The following is a 19,962-nucleotide window of genomic DNA, read 5'->3' as shown; positions in this document are numbered from 1 at the left end:
CTCCTCGTAACATTAAAGCAGATTTCAACCAGAAATTTCCACGCTACATTAAAAACAGGCCTCTGCGGCCTGACGGCAGTCTTTGGTGGTCGCAGCTCGAGTTTGCACTTTTTTTTTCTCCCGAGATATTTGAAGATGTACAGAATATGGACACAGAAACAGTGTAGAAATACATCATCCCCCCCCCCCCGCTTTCAAAAGGCACTGTAGGCTCAAGGAATATAAAGTGGTCTGCATCAATCATTTGCAAGGATACACTCAAATACACTCTTAATCAAAAATAAGGTTTTGATGAGGGAGGACTGAACTGTACATTCACCACGAGACCATATAGGCGCATCGTGACGCCACTGCAAAGCTTTTCTTTTATTGCAAATACACCGTTTGGTTGAATTTTCAGTTTCAGTGACTGATTATTTTATAAAGCCCTGTTCATAGTAATAAATGCTACAACTTCAAATTTCACTGGGCTTTGCTTCTTTTTTTTTTTTTGCATGTTTACAAGTTCCCTTTCCTCCTCTCATGACTCAGCCACACTAAAACTTCCAACATCTGAAAACATTTTTCTTTTACCAGTGCAGACGAAAGCTTGTGAAAGACGAAAACACAGCAAAAATGTCTTAAATCCATCATATAAAAAAAAAAAAAAAAAAAAAAAAAAAAAAAGTCAAACAAAAGGAAGGAGGGCTACACTCCAGAGTCTCACAGTTCCCACCAAACCATTAGAAACTGTTTGGACCCAACACGGGGCTTCAGAACTGAAAAACAACTTTCCCCAAAAATGGAAAATAAACACAGAACACACACACAAAAGAGAGTTTATCGTTACAATTTGAACAAACACTTTTCTTACATATATGATTACAGAAAATAACTCCTGCTACTGTCTGTGTGAACTGGTCCCTCTGAAGTTTTATATGCTGGAGGTTATTTTAGCTGAGATCTTCTGGGGCGGTGGACCAAACGTTGCTCACTGATCCTGCAAAACCAGGACCCCCCTCCTCAAAGAAAGCTGATTTTTGCAGATGTGGGGAAAAAAAAGAAAAAAAGAAGAGGTTTTTATAATAGCAGCTTGATTCACTACAGGAGAGAGTTTCAGACATCTTAATATCCAGCGTCATCAGGTCTGCGAAAGACAATAATCAGCTTTGTTCTGGGATTTGGTGAAATCATTCAAGAACTGTGAAGGCTTTGCAGATCGTCATATTAGCTGGGAGGATCGTCTGTAACATTTCGGCCGACAACCTGCCATGTCCATGACTTTCTCTAACTTACTGTAATCCTCGGTGCTCCTGTTCGCCAACCTGAAACCGCTTTCTCTCACTTCACTCGCGAATCTCTCTCCAACTTCCGCCTGAACCTTCTCCGTCGCTCCGCAGACTGACATTCGGGTGCTGCTCCCGCCGCCACGGCACGGGAAGAGCTCATCTCTGAGGAGGAACTGGGCGATAAGGCTGATGGAGCTCGCAGTGGGAACCGGCCGTCCCTCAGATGTCCGTCTGTATGCAGCGCTTCTTTACCGGGCTGACGGGCCGCACCGCCGCGTCGCTGGTGTCTTTCGTCTGCTCCGCCTGCTCCGTGTCCGTGACGTCCGCCACGCTCTCCTCGCTGATGTAGAGGAAGTTCCCGCTGGCCCCCTCTCTGGGCGAGGCGGGCGGGGAGGCGGACACAAGGCGGTGTGTGAAGGCTGCGTGGCCGCTCGGCGCGGGGAAGCGCTCCAGCCGGTCGTGCTCCACCTCGGGCATCTGCGCCAGCGGGGCGTCGCCGAAGGGGGCGGTGGGGTGGGGCGCGTCCACCGGGGACGAGGACGGGGGGTTTGCCGGTCTCGGGGGCTCGGGGTCCGAGCAGCTGAGCTCAGAGGAGAAGTGGCTGCAGTGCGAGTCGGCGACGGACGGGAGGCTGCCGCTCAGCGACGGCGAGTCGAACTCGGACGAGTTGGTGCTGCGCTGCTCCAGAAGCTGGGCGTCCGCGTCGCCCTGGCTGCTGCTCGCCCTGTTCCACAGCTTGGCTTTGGCCTTTTTGCCCCCGGAGGTGGAGGGCTCCTTGGACCAGGGGGACGAGGGGCAGCAGTGGCTGCCGTGCTGCGTGCAGCAGGAGCACGGACCGCCGCCGCCGCCGCCGCCGGCTGCTGCTTTGAGCCCGGCGGCGCTGCTGCTGCTGCAGCTGGCCTCGTCCAGGCTGCTGCTGGCGCTGCCGTGCCGCACCTTCTCCTGCTTGGACTCCACGTCCGCCTGCACCTCCAGACTGTTGTCTCTGTGAGACAAAGACATGATAAATTAAAGATTCTCTGTATGTCCATGCAGCTACATTAACAATCAGCATTATTCAAGCGGTGGGTCATGGGACATTTGAGCTGATTGGCACCATAAACTCGGTACATCTCACACAAAGAATCCTTTGTCCTTCATCTGGAACATAACCCCACACATGTACATTGACATGTTCTTTCTGCCTTTCTCTCATCCTGCTGCAAATATAACAAAACTATCTCCTCTGAGTATCTCTTTATGTGTCTGTACTTCACTCTCTTGTCAGCAGACGACATGTGATCCGCTGCAGCACACAACGCCGTTCTTATTTTGACCACGGTTCGTCTGTGAGATGAAACTGGGGCAGGGCTGTTTGTAGCGGTCATACGCGTGCGGCTTCAGCATGCGGGGCGGTCAGAGCGCGGCTGCTGACCTTTCCAGGGGCATGTAGGCGTTGAGGATAGATCCCGCCATGGCCTTTGTGCTGGCGTTGTCGCTGATGGTGCCCAGACTGACGGTGGCCGACTCTCCGCTCAGGCTGCAGCGCTCCTTCTGGACGTCGGCCTGCACCTCCATCCTGACGGAATCGACGTTACAAAAAAAAAACACGTGAGCTGCGTTCAACGACGAAGGAGCACGAGGGGAAATCGTCCTCGAGGATTACCGGTTGTAGCAGCTCCCGGACAGGCTGCCGGTGATGCTGGTCCCGGCCAGCGCCGTGGTGCTGGCGTTGTCGCTCATGTTGTCCCGCTGCGCCGAGCCGACGCCGCAGCGCTCCATGTGGCTCCCACTGACGCTGAGGCTCAGGCCCGTCAGGCCGCCGACGCTCGCCCCGTCGCCCAGGCTGGCGTTGTTGAGCCGCGTCTCTGCCACGGAGGTCGTGTCTGAGCCGGAACACGGACAGAAACAGAAATAAGTAAACGGCCCTTTGTTTTAGACTAATACTTAATTTAGACAAGAGTGCAGCATGAGACACTTTTCACGCCTTCGTTGAAATTCTTAATCATCCTCCTCCTCCTCGACGGGAGCTGTGAGATATAATCTGTCCTCCTCCCTCAACATCTCCTGGGAAAAGCGCGGCCGGCTCGACCCCGCGGCCGCCAGCCGGACCACAGGAGTCACGCACCGACGCTAAAATCCACGGACAGCGGCGCCGCTCATTTCACATGTCGCACGCCCGAAATACTGCATCTCCCCATCAGCTGCTGTGACTAATATGTAAACACACACACACACATACACATATGCAGGTGGAAGCGTGCATGTGCAGGAAATGTCAGTGGAAACAAACTCCAAATCCTGTCCTGCTCACACAGGGCCGGGTATTTTCCATATGGCCACAGAGTCGAACCTAAAGCAGAATGCCACGGCGGGTAAAACACCGGCACAGCGTGCGTCGGACCCGGAAGGAGTCATGCTAAATACTGAGATCGGTTGTACTGTTGTAGGATTTATACACAAGGTGTTTGGCACCTTGGATCTAGAAAGACATTTCCTATTTAGTGTAACTGATTGAGGCCTGTATCTCAAAAAGACAGTTTAGCTCTGGTAGCACTGGCGGAGATGCGCGTTGTTTCTTTTGTCCTGTTTGACGCCTCTCACCTGTGACGGCTGCGCCGCTGCCTATGTTGTCGTTTTCGTCGTCGAACTCGATCCGCACGCCTTTGCCGTTGCCAGCGGACACTCCGCAGCCTCCACTGCGGCACAGCGAGATCGGGACGACTCCGTAGACATAAGCAAGCATGATGGGAACGCCGATTCCTACAAAAGGTCAGAGAAAATATGGAGGGAAAAAAAAACCTCGAAAAAAAAATTCATGCTGCAAGGAATAATAAACCAGCAAAGCTTCTCCAACTTACCAACAGTGACTGCAGCGACCACAGGCGACACAATCACAGACAGAGTCACGCCGCCAGCGATCACCAAGTTCCTCTTGTGCTTGGAGATGTCCTTGCCTTCGTAACGATTATGAATCTGAAAAATGGATGAGCGGGGCTGACCGGAGAGTTTCTAAAAATATTTTTGCGCTGTACAGCGAAGCGGCAAACCACAGGCACTCATCTATAAGAAAGTAAACCGCTGATGTCTTCTCCGGCCGTCTGACGGAGGATTCTCACCTTTCTGCCGACGTACACCGGGATGCCGATGATCATCGCGGGGATGGCGATGCCGGCAATGAGCGCGATGCCCACCGGGGCGCCCACCAGCGTGCCGAGCTGCCACAGGATCTTCTTCTTTCTGCTCCAGGGCTTCTTGCCCCAGAACGTGCAGCCAGACGGGCTGAAAACGCAGAGAAGACGGGCGTGCGTGTCGTGAAATGGAATGCTGCGTTGTTGGGACTGCTGGGAGTTTTCTGATCACGTGTGTGAAACGCGTCGCTGCGCATCCGTCTCACCTTAAGTAGTGCAGGTCGGAGATCTCCTTCATGCACAGCCAGCAGAACTCGCAGCCGCACACCGCGCAGGTCATGTGGTTGCAGCTGCCGTCGTTCATCTTGATGATGTACGCGGCGCAGCGGGGGCACGGCTTGATGTCGTCACCTGGGTGGACGGAGGGGGAAAGCATGACGGGGCGCGCTTCCAAATGGAAACGCCGGGTCGGCCCGCTCCCTCCGGACGTTACCTGCGGCGCCGCTCTCCTGGCTGTAGCTCAGGGAGGACGACCTGAAGCTCCTCAGCCGGAGGCTCTGGGCCCGCTGCTGCCGCGCCGTGTCGCACGTCTGGTTGGGATGCCACAGCTGCTTGCAGTGGTAGCAGAACTCCGTGCCGCAGCCCTCGCGCCCGCAGGTGATCTTTGGGCAGCTGGCGCAGCCGAACGCGATGACTGCATAACTACATGAGGAAGAACGCACCCCAGTGACGGTTAACAGTTGCTGAATTTTGTTTTTTTGAAGCATTGCTTTAATGGTGGAGGAAAATGAAAATGTGACTCCGAGATGACGGCAGTGTTTTACAGTCAGAACAGATGTTTCCTTAATAACTGTGCTGCAGGAATGCTCCCTCATGACACAGCCGGCTATGTGGACCACCTGTTGTCGGAAAATGCACAAGTCTTGTTCCCCTTTGTCCTAAACTCACAGATCGTTTTCATTTTAAGGTTGATAACATCCCAGCTGTCTACAAAAGAAAAGCGGAATGCATTCCGAGTGCTTTGTTTTTAAATTTTTTTCTGAAAATAAAATTCCTTAGAAGTTGCAGTTTGGACAAAGACAGAAAGAAAAGTTTAGAGAGGAGAGAGGAGCCGTCAGATTTCCCTGAACACCTTGAGGAATGCACCACCCTCAGACCTCACAACAATGCAGCCGCGCTGCGATCCGTTCTGGACGACGCCGCGTCACTGTCGCATCCCTCATCAATCACCACCGCGCCGCTATTTCAGAGCCGTTTCTGAGAAGCACACGGCATGACCGAAGCCCAACAACTGCTTTGTTATAAATACGACCCGACAAAACCGACGCTACGAAACCACGTCACGTCACCGTCCCAGCAGTCACTGTGTCAAACTGCTTTACTGCCGCCGATAAGAATAGCGTAAACTAGTTTCTGCCCGGAGGAAGTGTGACAGCTGAGGTATCTGAGGAACTCTGACGTATCCCGCGTCACGGTTATCACTGGAACATCGGGAACTGGCGATAAGGGAAAAGCAAACACCGACATCCAGACGGCCCTCTGAGGGCGACGCGTGAACACGAACGACGGCGTCTGCGTTTCTGGAGAGAGCAAAGCTTACAGGACAGGAAGCTGATTACTCAATGCTGCGCAGGTTCCCCACAACACTGGCATCGTCTGTCACACACTCCTGGGCTGTTTGCTGATGCACACAGCTGGTAATTCAGTCAAGTGCTTGGTTAAAAGTAGATAAGTGTTTAATCCAATCGACACGCTAACCGCAGCCGACACTGGGGAAGCAACACGGACACAGCTGCAAAACAAGCGGGGAGAACATTCAGCCGAGAGTCATGGAAAACTAACATTCCTCCGATAAAAGAAACTCCACTTCAAATATTTTTCGTTCTGCTAAATGCCAAGGACAAACTATTTATAGCAGCACAACTTTCCAAATGTGTTTAACAACATTCAATGAATGCAACTGTAAAACATTTGGAGAATTAATTCAATTAAAGAGGAATTAGAGAGAGAATCCCCCCCCCACACACACACACACTTCAACAACGCTGATCATGTTGGACCTCCTGCCCATCATGTTTTAGATGCTTCTCATTCAAACGGACGGCTCAGTGTCGGGTTTCCACAGAGCTTCATTATCCATCCAGCCAGCTTTTGTGATGAGCAGCTCATCATGGAGCACATTCACCATCACCAAACCAACTGGACACACTGATGACACACACCTCAACCTGGCTGCACGAACGCTCCTGAGATATTCACCAGGAAGGCTGAACCAGTGCTGCTTGGTTAATTTGTGCCAAATTGTGCGCTGAGCTGTGTACCAAGACTGCGGTATGAGGAAGAGGAAGCTCACACGGGCACATTAGCTGTTGCCACAACACAATCAGTGAAGCCTTTGTGTTTTGTTTTGTTTTTTCGTTCTTGAGGATTAAGTGGCCATGCACACACTCTGCTGGCTTCATGTTTAGAGAGTGCAGATGGTAAATGTGCCTCGTGTGCACAGCTGACAGCACTCAACCAGGTAGAATCGTCTCAACTCAGTGAGAGAAATCGACCCAAGATGGGTTCAAAACGGGTCAAATGTAATAAATCCTTGATCAGGTGAAATATTCTCAGGGTCTTTCTAGTGGTTATGTTTGAAAGAATAATAATATAAAAGGGCCACATGGTAAACTCAAACTGTTTTGACAAACGGCAAAGCCTAAACAGAACTTCTGGTGAGTGCGGTGCTCCCCACGTTGCCATGGAAACGTGACAGTTTGGTGTGGTGCTGAGACCAGAACAACGCAGGTGAGTGTAAATGTCAAAACACATCGAATAAAGTGACATTTTGGTCTTCGCTGCCTCCAGATGGAACCAGGAGCAAGGCGCGCCTCATCTGTCCGGCAGCGGCGGCGGCGGCGGAGGCTGCATGTGAAAACAACAGTCCGTCTCGACGGCTTCCAGACGGTGAGCGCTCACACCCCGGTGAGAGCGGCTCATGGCACACTGCGGAGAAGTTGTAAAACAGACGGTGGCTTCCCGAGTGGACCTTTTGGTATGAATACTCGTCTGTGCTTTTTGCCTCAAACATCCACACTCCTCTTCAGTCTGATGCCAAAACGTAACGCGTCAGTAATGTACTGCAATTTGAGAAATGTCAATGAAATAAGACTTTAATATCAGTGTGGGCTGACATTTTTTGTTAATTCCTGCAAGTTACTGAGCCTCGCTATTACATCTGCAGCTTAGTATCAGTTAAATATTACAGGTTAGGGTACAAATTGTGCTGTTATCTTCAGTTGGTGAGCCATTAATCTCAGACAAGGAAGATGTCTTTAAAGTATCACCTGCTGTTAACAGGGAAAGAGCTGGAAATATTTCATTTTAGAGAATTGTTAACAAAAATTGCTGCAATATCAAACAAATGTAAAGTGGTAGTTTTGCAGTATTTATGAATGAATCCTAACAAGAAGAGCTTCTAACAAGATGCTACTGTAAGACCAGCTGCACTGGACTGGAATTTGATCAACTTTGTCCCCGAGCAGCACAATTACACAACAATACAGTGTGGAAAGCGTGGAGCTGATCCAGAGCCGAGCGGTTCGGAGGTTGCAACAAACTCATGAAAGAGCCATTATTCCTGCCCACAAGGGTCAGCAGTGTTGGCGCAACAGCGCCAGGAGCGCGAGCGAAGGGTGAAACCACGACGGCCTTCAGACATCACTTCAACGTGAGCTAATGAAGACGGCCGAGCGAAGCTCTCTGAGCCAAAACGGCAACAATACATTCACGTCGCTGGTTTGAACCTGACTGCTGTCAGTGTGCATGTGCGCTGTGCGCTCAGCGATCACCGTGGCCTCTGCAGAGCGGCGGGTCGGGCAGGGTGACCGGGTGAGTCACGGTTCAGACGCCACAGAGCAAACAGTCCGATCTCTGCCGGCTGCGAGCGCAGAGGACGCTGACCTGCGCTCAACCCTGCACTGCCACCGCCATGGGAAAAGGAATGAACTGACAATACCGCGAAGACCAAAACGCAGTAAAAAGAGAGGCCTCATAAAACACGGAATATCTTATATAAACTACATTCACAAGCCCCGATCTGACCTATGGTGTACGTCCACACTGATAAAGCTCCTCATAAACTTTGCTTTGAACTATTTTAACTGTCATTCATTGCAGTTTCACTCGGTGTGGTTACGTTGTACTGATTCTATTGAAGATGGAAGACATTTACAAAGCAGTTTTTTTTTTTTTTTTTTTTTACAGTTAGGAGTAATGCCTTTTTAACATTGCTATCTACAATAACACTGTTAAAAGTAAAATTATAACCTCAAATAAGAAAACCTCAATCAGTAAAGTGAGAATTTAGTGCCGTTCGGCTCATGTATCTGCAAAAAAGGACATTTTTCCCATTTGTATGAGCAGCTCCACACTTTATCAAAAGAGGCATATATACTTAAACTTTTTTTTTTTCATAATTACATTCAGAGTGTGACATTTCAATATTTTATTGCAGTGAAATGTCAAGCCATTAAAAGAAAAAAAAAAATATTTTAGCTCTCATAAAAACAGACCATCTCATTTTTTAAATTAATTTTAGAACAACATGCTTGTTCACATCAGATCAGAAATGCCTTAGGATATTCTATTTCTTTGCACATCTATCTCTCTGACTGCGAGATTAATTCAATGGCAGTGTGATACAATTCGTTTTACAATCCAGTGCCGGTTGTTCGGTGCATGCTCGTAATTTTGGAGCCTGACAACAACAAGGCATCAACACAACATTCGGCTCTCACATCTTTCTCGGCTGACAGAATAAACGGGTCTATTACTGTTACCGGCTATTTTTAACTCAGGCATCAGTGCAGGAGTTGGGGTGAACTTCGCGGGGCGGCAGACTGCAGCCTTGATGTTTCTTTGATGCAGTTTTTTTTTTTTTTTTCGGGGGCTTTTGTGCTATTTTAGTTCTCCTCCATCGGATTTTTCATGGAGTAAAACTAAACTTGTGCTTTTTGAGACGTTGCTGGAGAACTTGCCGTTCGCCTCTTTCATCTCCAGTGTTTTCACCTTACAAAATGTGTGTACTGACGAGCGATCGGCCATTCTTACCCACAGTCGGGGGCGGGGCACCAGCGGCAGTCGGGCTCGGCCACCAGCCACCTCCTCAGCATGAACTCCTCGTACTTCTCCATGAGCGCCCGGTCGCCCAGGATCATGCGGATGTCGTGGGGGTTGAAGCGCTCGGCGCACTCGGGGCAGCTGATGTTGACGCGGGACTCGGAGATCTCGATGCGCAGGTACTGCCGCAGGCAGTCGGCGCAGGAGCGGTGGTGGCAGGTCATGATGTCCGGGAAGCGCTCGCGCGTGTGGCGCAGCAGGCACAGGGGGCACTCCAGCAGCTCCGACGCGGCCGCTGCCGCCGACGATGTCGCCGCCGAAGAAGAAGTGGACGCCGCATCTAGAGGGGAGTGGGTAGAGGTCTTGTCGTGGGCTGGCTCCGGCTGCACGCTCTCAATGGCGACCGCGCCGTCCAGGCCGCCTCCGGCCTGCAGGTGCCTCGACTTGCGCTTGGGGTCACGGTCGGGCCGGCGTCGGCGTCCAAACAGCGAGTGGAGGGACAGACGGCGCTTCTTTGGAGTCTTCCTGACCGAGGGGAGGCTGACGGAGGAGGCGGCGGACTGGAGGTCTCGCTCTGAGCCCACGCTGCCATGATGCTGCTGGTGCAGGCCGCTCATCGCGCCGGAGGAAATGCCACGGGTGCTTCGGCCAGATATCAGCACATCTCGAAGAGGAGATTGGAGGGATTGAGAAGGGGAGGAAGATGGAGAGAGGGATGAAGGTGCGGGACTGCTGTGGGCTAGGACATGGTGCAGGGACCTGGAGACGCGGTCCGGCGCTGGTTTAAATCACTACTATTCTGAGGTTCGACTGAAGCCGAGGTGCAGCTTCTCTGAAGTAGGACGAGAACCTGAGAGAGAGAGAGAGAGAGAGAGAGAGAGAGAGAGAGAAAAAAAAGAAAAAGGAGAGAAAAGGATCAGGTGCTGTGCCAAAGCTGAACACATTAATTTTAATGCTGTGCTGCAAAAAGAGAAAAACAAAACAGGGATGTTCAGGAGACTGAATAATAAAATCATGACAGCATTTAAGACAACTACCAGCGAGAGCATTCGCTGCTCGAGAAGTCAAAGCAGCATTATTCCTTTGATAGTTAACTCGTCTTTTGGCAGCCTGCAGGCGCTTTTTTCAGGCGTTGTCCTCGGCACATGCTATCCTGCTCACATAAGCAACTGCATGATCTCCCCGGAGTGTGGATTAGCCGAGTGTGGAGGCTAAACAAGTCCAAATCCTGCATGTTTTCAGCACAGCTGTGTCAACGCGCCTCTGGAGCAGCCACGCCTCGCGCCTGCACTGCTTCCACCACTCCTTCACGCAGCAGGAGGAACTCATGGCCTGCGAGGCCGGAGTGGACGAGCGCTCCACTAAGGAACAAGAGAGTGGTTTTTCTCAAGAGGTGCAGATGCGCAAAAACACAAAAAGAAAAGCATCAGGACAGGGATGCTGCAGGGAAACGTGAGCTCCCGTTTCACTGAGTGACCCCTGAATGATTCAAATGTTCTGGACAAACTTTTGAAGTGATGGAAGGAGCGGAGCAGAACGACTACGAGAGGCTCACTGTTTGCATTCCAGAGACGGACTCGGCCCCAGACTGCTGCATCAGTCATTTAGCAACAATAACACCCGGATTCACTGCTGATTGAAAAAATATCGAACCTGCTGTATAAATGTTAATGTTTACTTTCAAAAGACTAAGAAGGTCTCAGTCTTCGACGAAAAGACGCTACAGGATTAAATCTATAGATTACAAAGTGTGGCTTACTCAAATTTTTGGCCTCAGTCTAAGTAAACTTTCAAACAATGGTTCTATTACTTCAAACTTTTTGCTGTATGACCTCTCAACCTCCTGGAGAGATACGCTCGGTGAACCTCATCATTAAGAATCTGGATCAGATGTAGAAAATATTATAAATGGACAATTTCTTGAGAAAACATTGTAAAAGTTCTGGATAAGCGTTACAAATTCACACAATATGAAACAAATTCTTCACTCAATTTTTTTAAATCTCTCCTTGCAACTTAACGGATCTATGTGGTGAAGAAAAATTTTGTTACACTCCATTTGCTGTAAGTTGTCCTTCTTTTAGCATCTGTAGCTGTACTCATTCTGATGCTGATATAATGGTGGAGACTGTGTTCTCCATCTTATTTACATTTCTGACTCATCTGCCTAGAAGTCCTTCAACTTGTTATCCAATGATGATTCCCTTTAATGTATTCCCATGAAGTTCCATATGTGAAGAGCTTTAATTTATATTATTATATTCATAAAGTTTTTATGAGCCATTTTTGTAGAAGATCATGTTCTGTTTCCTCAGTTTGTGCTGTGTGTCTTTACCTTTTTGAACCAGAATGGCTGTTTATTCAGTTGTAAAATCAACTTTCAAGTGTATAAAAAAAAAAAAAAAAAAAAATACTGAAGCACTACATTTTAGCGTCAAGACTTGACTTAGCACCCTTTCTACAAACTATAAATTCAGGAAAGTATTACAAGTCCCTAAAGTTTAACATCAGATAAGCAATACAAACAGGACTGATTTGACTCGCCTGCTTCATGTTCCAAGCGTGTGTTTATGTGTGTTTGTCATTTGGGACTAATTTCAGGAAAGTTCCAGCGGGAGCCAGAAAGGTGACTAATTAACAAGCCCACTGCAAATCTCAACTGGAGCACAAATGGTGCGAGTGCACTCCCACAACCTACAAACCTCAGCCTGACTGGCTGCGGTTTGTCGCCCTTTGGGACGACGTGTACGAAAAATTCACATTTGACTGCTTTACTACCGGAGGAGTCTTAACAGTGTTTGCCTTTTGCTGCTCAACATCCTGAAATCGCATTCAGTAGACAGTGTATCTGTCGGGACCCGGTTTACTGCCGTTCTTTCAGATTTGACATGTAGGTCAAGTAATATAATGCACTGGACAGTCTCTATGGAGTGGCTGAGCGTGTGCACGCTGCGCCGAGCGCTTTAGGGGATGTGCGCCGGCATATGTTGCGAGGGATTTCATTTAATCTCCAGTCACATAGTGTTAACTCTACATACAACATGACAAAAAGACAGCTGGTTGGACCTGATGAAAAACCCTGGACAGGTTATGAAAGGTGGTGGACGTACTAAACTACTGCTTGAATCAGTTCTAAGCTGCTCAGAGAGAGAGAGAGAAAAAAAATGCAATATTTAAGTATTGTGCCTGGAATTGTTTCACAGTGATCCAGCGTCCCAGTAGTCCCTCCCCCCCACCGTGTTGGGTGTGGGGCGGTGTGACCAGGTTAAATCAATATGACCAGACCACTCTGCCTACCTTCCACAGTCGGTACTGACTCACATTCTGATCAGCAGCTGTTTGAACAGCTGATGCAGTAAATGTTGACTCAGCTCAGAGCCGCCATCAAAAGGTCATTATAACATGCAGCAGAACCAGTGTCAACCGGAGCAAAGAGCGAGAGCATTGTGCTGAAAATTTAGCAAAATTAGTGTTGAACTGGTACGACGCGGAGGCGAGGGAGTTTCTGAGGAGGAGTCATTTTTGACAGCTTCAAATCAAAGTATAAAGCAACTGCAAGGCAGCACAAAATAAAACATAATCTGTTTCCCGACCATGTCGGAAGCCTCATAACTTCCCAAAAGAAGCATCTGGTCAGTGCCGCTGCCTCACAGTTTGACTAGGACTGCTGGGTGGAATTTACGTATGTCCTTCCAGCGGCAGCATGCATTTGCAGAACGTCTGTCTTTCCTACACAGGTCCTGCGATGGACAGGGTGTACCTGCCCTTTGCCCCGAACCCACAACAGGCATAGAAGATTCATGTGCGGACATTAACAGCTCACGGTGTCCCACTTTTGGGTAAAAATTCTACATAGACCTGCTGAGAGGAGGACTGATTGTTTCTCACGGACGTTTTTGGCCAAAGTTGCCTTTTTTTTTTTAACTGAATGTTAACTCTGCATCAAAGATAAATGAGGTAAAAAAGAAAAGCGTGTTAGCCATAATTACACTTCATCATGCTGTTAACACTGAAGCCACGTCGTAAAGTGTAATGTGTTTTAACTGGTGTCTCAGTAAAGGTAAAATAAAAGCCAATGAAAAGTGAGGTTCACGCTTTTCAACCGTGACGGGCGATTTACAGGACCATCCCCAAACACCAACATCTGCACAGCTGTCGCTGTGCTTTAGTCCTGAAAGGAGCAACCAAAGAGTTAGTAGCCCCGAAGCTCCGGCGGATGGCCTCCCCAGCGAGGTCTCTCCATACGGAATGCCTCATCGCTCGGTTTCCAAATCATAGCGGAGAATGACGATGCATCTGGAGAACTCACCCAGTCATGTGAGCAAGAGGAAACTTTAACAAGCAGCCCACAAGTCAATGTGAAATTACATTCCCAAGGCGTAATTTAAATGGAAAATCCTGCCTCTGCAGCACACGGAGTGGGACTTTCCGTGCGACTGAGGTCAGTGTGCGCATTTGTATTTGTGCACACACACACATGCATGTATTCAACTTCTGTGGCTCACAGGCAATCACATGCAAGCGCAGAGCTCACACAGTGGGACGGTGTCCCAGTTCCTGAGACTACCCCGGGGCCAGACGCAGACTGCGGCGAGAGTAAATGGTTCCAATCTCCTGTAAACTCATGAAACCATCCGTAAGTTTGGATCAGTTTATCCTGCAGTAAAATCACCGCAGTGAGATGACTGAAGCCAGGTTTTCCCCACACGGTCAACCTGAGGGCACTGGGTAACCTTGATTTTTTTGGGGAAAGCAGTTTGATTCCTGCGCTGGAATGGAAGACAGGACAATTTGGAGCAACGCATTTTCACGGTTTTAAAAAGTACAGCCCTGGAGACCACAGAGTAATAACACACTGGCTTCATGATAGCAATAAACAAAATAATCCTGGGGTTCCCTCGCCTGTAATTTTGCAAAGAGACAATTAGACACACAAGTAAATTGGTCCCTGGATCATTTTGCATCACAGCTCAGACATGTCAGACCCTGAATGATAAGTACTTTGTCAGTCTATTTGGCTTTTCTTCATAAGCTGTGCAGTGAAGTCAACGTGGTCCTTTCCAATGGTAACGTCCACGTCGGAATATTTACTTCCAACAGATTTTCTTCTAATGTGCTTCCATTTCTGACTAATCTGAAGGCCAACTATCTCACCTTCATCCCATTTCTCTGCACTAACCCAATTTAAGTGTACATTATTCCACTCCGTCCACCACTTCATTTCAAAGACAAGCTGATCAACAACTGTTTTTTTTTTTTGTAGCCTTGCAATCGTGGTCGTAGCATTACAGGAGGGCTGCCTGCTGTGTTTCTCACTACTGAAGTCCATATTTAGGAAAGATTATATAAGCTTCCAGGGATTTTGCTAGTTTGCCACAATTGCCGACTTTCCCCACAAACAATGGTCCGCTTCCAAGACTGGAAATGAGGCTCAAAGGGTTCTTCTGCTGAGTTCACCACGTACGCTGATTTCCGCTGACATTCCAGCTTGAGGACAGATTTCCTGATCATGACAATGCATTCACTTTCTACGGCTTTAAACCAAAGGACAACCTGATGATTATGTGACAAACGCTATAGAATATTTTTTTCCTAATAACTTTGTTTCCTTCCAGCATTAAAAGAGGAAATGTCCACTTTTGTGAAGCGTCCAGCCAATAACGGTAAAGCTACGTCACAGAGGGGAAAAAGGTCACGGTGAGCCAACTTTCTGTCTGCTGGACGTCCAAAGAACCTGGTAGCTTAATGAGTCTCTATTTAGCCTATTATCTGCCTGACGAAGTATAATAATAATGTCTGACATACACCAGAGGGCGGGGAGTCTCTGACGCTGCTTTCACTGTTATTTAGTAAACAATTGGACTCACAGGCAGCGGGGCCGACGTACTTTTCCACTGCGACGAGGCAAAAGGCTCCTTTTAATGTCAGCGCAATGATTAGGTGGTCACTAAATTCCCAACAGTATGAAAATGGCTTTACGCCAACAACGGGACCCATGTTTAGCCCTTTGGAGAGACAGCAGATAGAATTGTATCTCTTCTATTTATCTAACAGAAGAAGAGAATGACTTTATGAGCATAGTTGTGAAGACGACCTCCTAATCACTGACAATGACCGCATGAGTTTTAGGTGACTCCAACTCATGCACGCACGTCCTACACCACTACTGTTAAGGACGGTACTTGATCACATCAACATGCAGGTGAAATTGCACCCGACTGTGATCTGACGAGCAGAGTGAGCGCCTTAGATTTCACTGTACAGAGGTATTAAAACCACCACGAATACCGATGCAAAGGCATGCCTCATTATCTGAACTGTGCAGCTCGGTGCATGTCTGGACCTCTCCTGGATAACGTCTACCTTGGTTTTATGCTTGTACAGTCACACTGACTGAAAGTTAGCTGTAATCTTACTATAATCAATCTCTGGGCTTATAACATGTAGATGACATGAGGGATATCTGTTGCTATTCTGAAGTTTGTCGCAGACGTCTTAAAGTGGAGGGTGACACGGCGCAGTCGAACCTACTGCACACAAACAGAATCCAGTCAGGAAGGGATGCTTGACAGCTGCTGCAAGAGGTCAGAAACTTCACAAGGCACGTTCCACAGCTCATGGGCAATATTAGTGGAAGCAAATTACTCCATGATTCAATGTCTCCAGGAGACCCGGTAACCACTGATGAACTTAATTTGAACTCTGCCCTGAATCCTCAGCGATTTAGGTGATTTTGCAGTGTGATTTCTTGTCTGTGTGCTGTGATCCTCACCTAACTTGGCAAAGAAAACATATTTTCTGTGGATTGCACATCAAGGCCTCAAAGAAAGCATTAGCTGAGATGAATTTGGTGGTTTTAAAACCCTGGTGAAGGCAGACTGGGTGACATTTGGCGAGCCGACTCCTTAGACTCTCCCACATCGTGCATCTTCCGATCAATACACGAGTCTCTTGACAGTTTGCCCTTTTTGCCAATGGCTTTTCACCCTAACCAGCAGGGGAGCTGGAAGCAGATGGGTGGTGTGATGAGGGGGGGGGAGCCCTTTTCCATTTTGAGCTACAATGAAGGAGGAAGCAGCTACTCACAATTCACCAGCAGTGCCGGGACACACTGTGCAATCACACACACTGACGTGACTCTTTTTAAATTCATGTAGCTCTGAAATTCAAGGGAACGTATTCAGAGATCAGCACTGGCTGTATTCAGAATAGAACGCATGAGGAAAAAAGAGTGAACGCATTTTTTTTTTTTTTGTCGGAGTCCAGCTGTTCAAATTAACTGATGATTATAATTTCCACAATGCAATAATTCCTACCATCTTTAGATTAGCTTTGAATGATCCAATACACTATCCACTTGGAGATTTCATCTTTAAGTAGGTTATTTTTTTTACTTTGTTACATTTTTATACCGTAAAATAGAGAACTTTGAGTCAAAAGAATTTCCCTCTGCAATCAATAAAATATCATCTATTCAACCACAGAGTGTCATTGAATGTGCAATGCAACCAAAAAGTGCGCAAGTTTGTCATAAAGTCAGCTCTGCTTCATTTTGCTGCTCCAGGCTCATCTGCGTTTTTTTCTCAACCTTCTGTTAGATAAAGTTACAACACTGATGAAGTGTCATTCGCGGAAATAAAACAGGAAGATACTTCACATGTCCAGTAAGAAACACCCCGCCCACCACTCCCTCCCTAAAAAAAACAAAACAACGTCATTCTGCCATTTGCACACTATTTTCTCTCAAGAATGTGCAATGGTGGCTCATAGCCAAAATAAACTACTGTTGAGGGGCTACTGGGAGATAAATTACAGCATAAACTTTAAACATGAAGTGCTCAATTGTACACCGAAAGTTAAGTAAATTTAACCTTAAGTTGAGAACTTCTGCTTCACATTTAAACACTTCAACCTACGGATTTTAAACAAGAGAGAGGTGGGTGGTGCTCTTTTCAGGAGTGGCAATATAAAGTATTGTGACAATTTAGGCATGAATTTACCGTTTAATAAAAGAAAACATGAATACGTAGCTTGAAACTTAATTACACCGAGCAGAAGAACATACCATTTAATAATAAACTGTAGAAAATGGCTGCTTTTTTGAGGTAATATCACTGTATCAAATACAGAAATTACACAATGCTGATAACTACAACCCTGAAACATAAACCTCGTTGCACTTTATATGTTATTTTGATTACACAAGAAAGTAAAAACAAAATGAACTGGATTAATTCAGCACCCAATAACATTCAAGCAGTAAATCTAGAGAGACTAAACAACAGTGTTGTGTGCTTGATACAGATATAAAAAGACAAATTAGTTAGGCTGTAAACTGCTGGATGTGTCTGACAATCTGAGAGACTTATAAAACGATGCTCAAATCACTACTGATTCTTACATACTTTTTCTCACATCGACTGGTCATGATTATGTGTCTTGAGGGATGTTTGATAGCTGACAATTTTCTACTCCTGTAGCCAGCTGCTGATCTGTCCTTAGTGTGAAATTGACGCGTTATTATTGTCACTTCTGTCATTTAGAAGAATTGTTGGCGGAAACAATGTGCCAGATGTCACGATACATTGCTGCAGTGATAAATTAATCAGACAACGTCTACGTCTACCAAAGCATCACAAATATTTGTAGTTAAAATCCCTAAATGAAGTCTGAAACTAGAGTCCAAGCAGGTCATGCGTGTTTAGATAACAAGCAGTGAACCCCTCAAGATAAGCCCTACATATCGAAATAACTCCACGCATTTAATGCGTATCAGAACCCTGTCCAGGTTACGTTTTCTGTAAAGCAGAACTCAGTACCGGCTGCATTTTGTTTACATTTCCCACCTGGCTAACAGCGTTAGCTCGCTAGCTACGGAATTAGACTTGTGCAGCAGGAAGCTAGTGACTAACTTTAATCCAAGAGTTAATGACTAGCCGAGTGCGCTTGTTTACAGCTAAAATCCATCTAAAGGTTTATCTTGATTGCCTGAACCGTTTCAGCTAACTTTATTTACAGAAAAACGCTGTCGAGCTGGACTTCAACTAGGAAAATTTATAAGCTAACGAAGCTTTAAAAAAAATGCTAGCTTCTTTTTAGCCTCTAAAAGGAGGGTGAAGTTCGGATGCGGCTTTTTTTTTAACCCTACAAAATTGGTTCGTATATAAAACACTCACCGATGTGTCTATTCCTGGTGTGTTTTTACTTCACAGCAGAGGTGTATCCTGGCGTGGTCATTTCTCTGGGAGCCGCAGTTGTAAGATGTGAAGCAGAAAACTTCCCCGAGTCTGGCTGCAGCAGTCAAGCCTTCAAACAATAACAACAACAGAAGCACTTCCGGTCAGAATCTGCCCCCTTTCACAGTAAAAGCTTAGGTAATGGCATGTGTTTCTAATGCTGTTATAAAACGCATATTTTTAATGCACAGAGTAATAAAAGTGACATTCACAATCTATTTGTGTCAAAACAGTCTACTACACGTAAATTTGACATTTTTTATATTTAAATTCAATGCACACTTTTTCTAATAAACTCAAAAGTAAAGCAAAGAAAGTTATTTCACACCTAAACTATTATTAAAATAATCTATAACCACTTATTGTCAATACTGGTACATGGATTAAACTGTCCAATTGCAAGTAAAAGTGCTGTGGTCAAAGTGAAAGCTAAGTGCTCTTCAAGAGCTACTCAAAAAATGGTTACTTTTTAATAACTAGTTGCTGTTTTATGAAATGTCTATGTTTAAAATGTTATAGACACTTTTCACTGACAAACATATGTAAGCTATACATTTACATTAGAAATATGTAAAGCAGGGATTTCTAGTTCAAACAATAACGTTATTGGACAAAAAAAAAAGACTAAATTGGGGTCATTCCCTCTAGGGATGCATAATTTAAAAAGTAGTGAAGTCAATCACATTATTTGAGAAATAGTGCATCTCTAAACAAAATACTGATTAGAATTTACAAAAACAGTCAATTTAATTACAGTCATAAGATTATTTGTATTTATCTCACATAAGACTGTTGATGACCGAAAGGGAATATCAAAAGTACAATTTTTTTTTTCTTATGCTATGTTCTTTTTCTATTTTCTTGTTGATTTTGTTGCTTTCTTTTGTTTGTAAATTGCACATATTCTGGGTCATCCCATAGAATTAATAATATAATGATTAAAAAAAAAGCCCTGAGTGGAACTGCGACCAGATCTAAGCTACCCACTCTTTGGTCCACTCATTCCTTTAATCATTTATTCCTTCCCTAATTAAGACTTGAGAGGTGCCTCTGTTTGTTTTATGTCATATATTTTTCATCCACCTCTTAATAGTTTGACATGTTTTGCATGTATAAAGGGTGTTCCAGAGGAAATGGAATTCTGGTGGAAAAAAATAGTCTAGTTTTGCACATTTTTACATTTAAAATGTATCAAATTACTCATATTTAGACACAGAAAGGCCAAGAAAATTTTTGGAATGTGAT

At 46.3% G+C, this 19,962-nt stretch overlaps 1 protein-coding gene across 1 annotated transcript; it reads right to left on the bottom strand.

The window, feature by feature from the left end:
* Positions 1-422: 422 nt before the first annotated feature.
* LOC115409566 (E3 ubiquitin-protein ligase RNF19A-like) lies at positions 423-18,788 on the bottom strand. The gene is made up of 10 exons (XM_030120804.1): positions 18,658-18,788; positions 9,473-10,331; positions 4,872-5,080; positions 4,645-4,789; positions 4,367-4,529; positions 4,109-4,223; positions 3,852-4,010; positions 2,914-3,133; positions 2,683-2,826; positions 423-2,253 (listed from the first exon to the last, which is right to left on the bottom strand). The coding sequence occupies exons 2-10, from the start codon at positions 10,096-10,098 to the stop codon at positions 1,488-1,490; spliced, it is 2,547 nt and encodes an 848-aa protein (XP_029976664.1). The 5' UTR covers positions 10,099-10,331; positions 18,658-18,788; the 3' UTR covers positions 423-1,487.
* Between the last annotated feature and the right edge of the window lie 1,174 nt (positions 18,789-19,962).

Source organism: Salarias fasciatus, chromosome 22 (assembly GCF_902148845.1).
Source record: "Salarias fasciatus chromosome 22, fSalaFa1.1, whole genome shotgun sequence".
NCBI classification, from domain to species: Eukaryota; Metazoa; Chordata; class Actinopteri; order Blenniiformes; family Blenniidae; genus Salarias; species Salarias fasciatus.
Note: the sequence above shows the minus strand (reverse complement) of the source record. Positions and strands in the feature narration are given on the sequence as shown.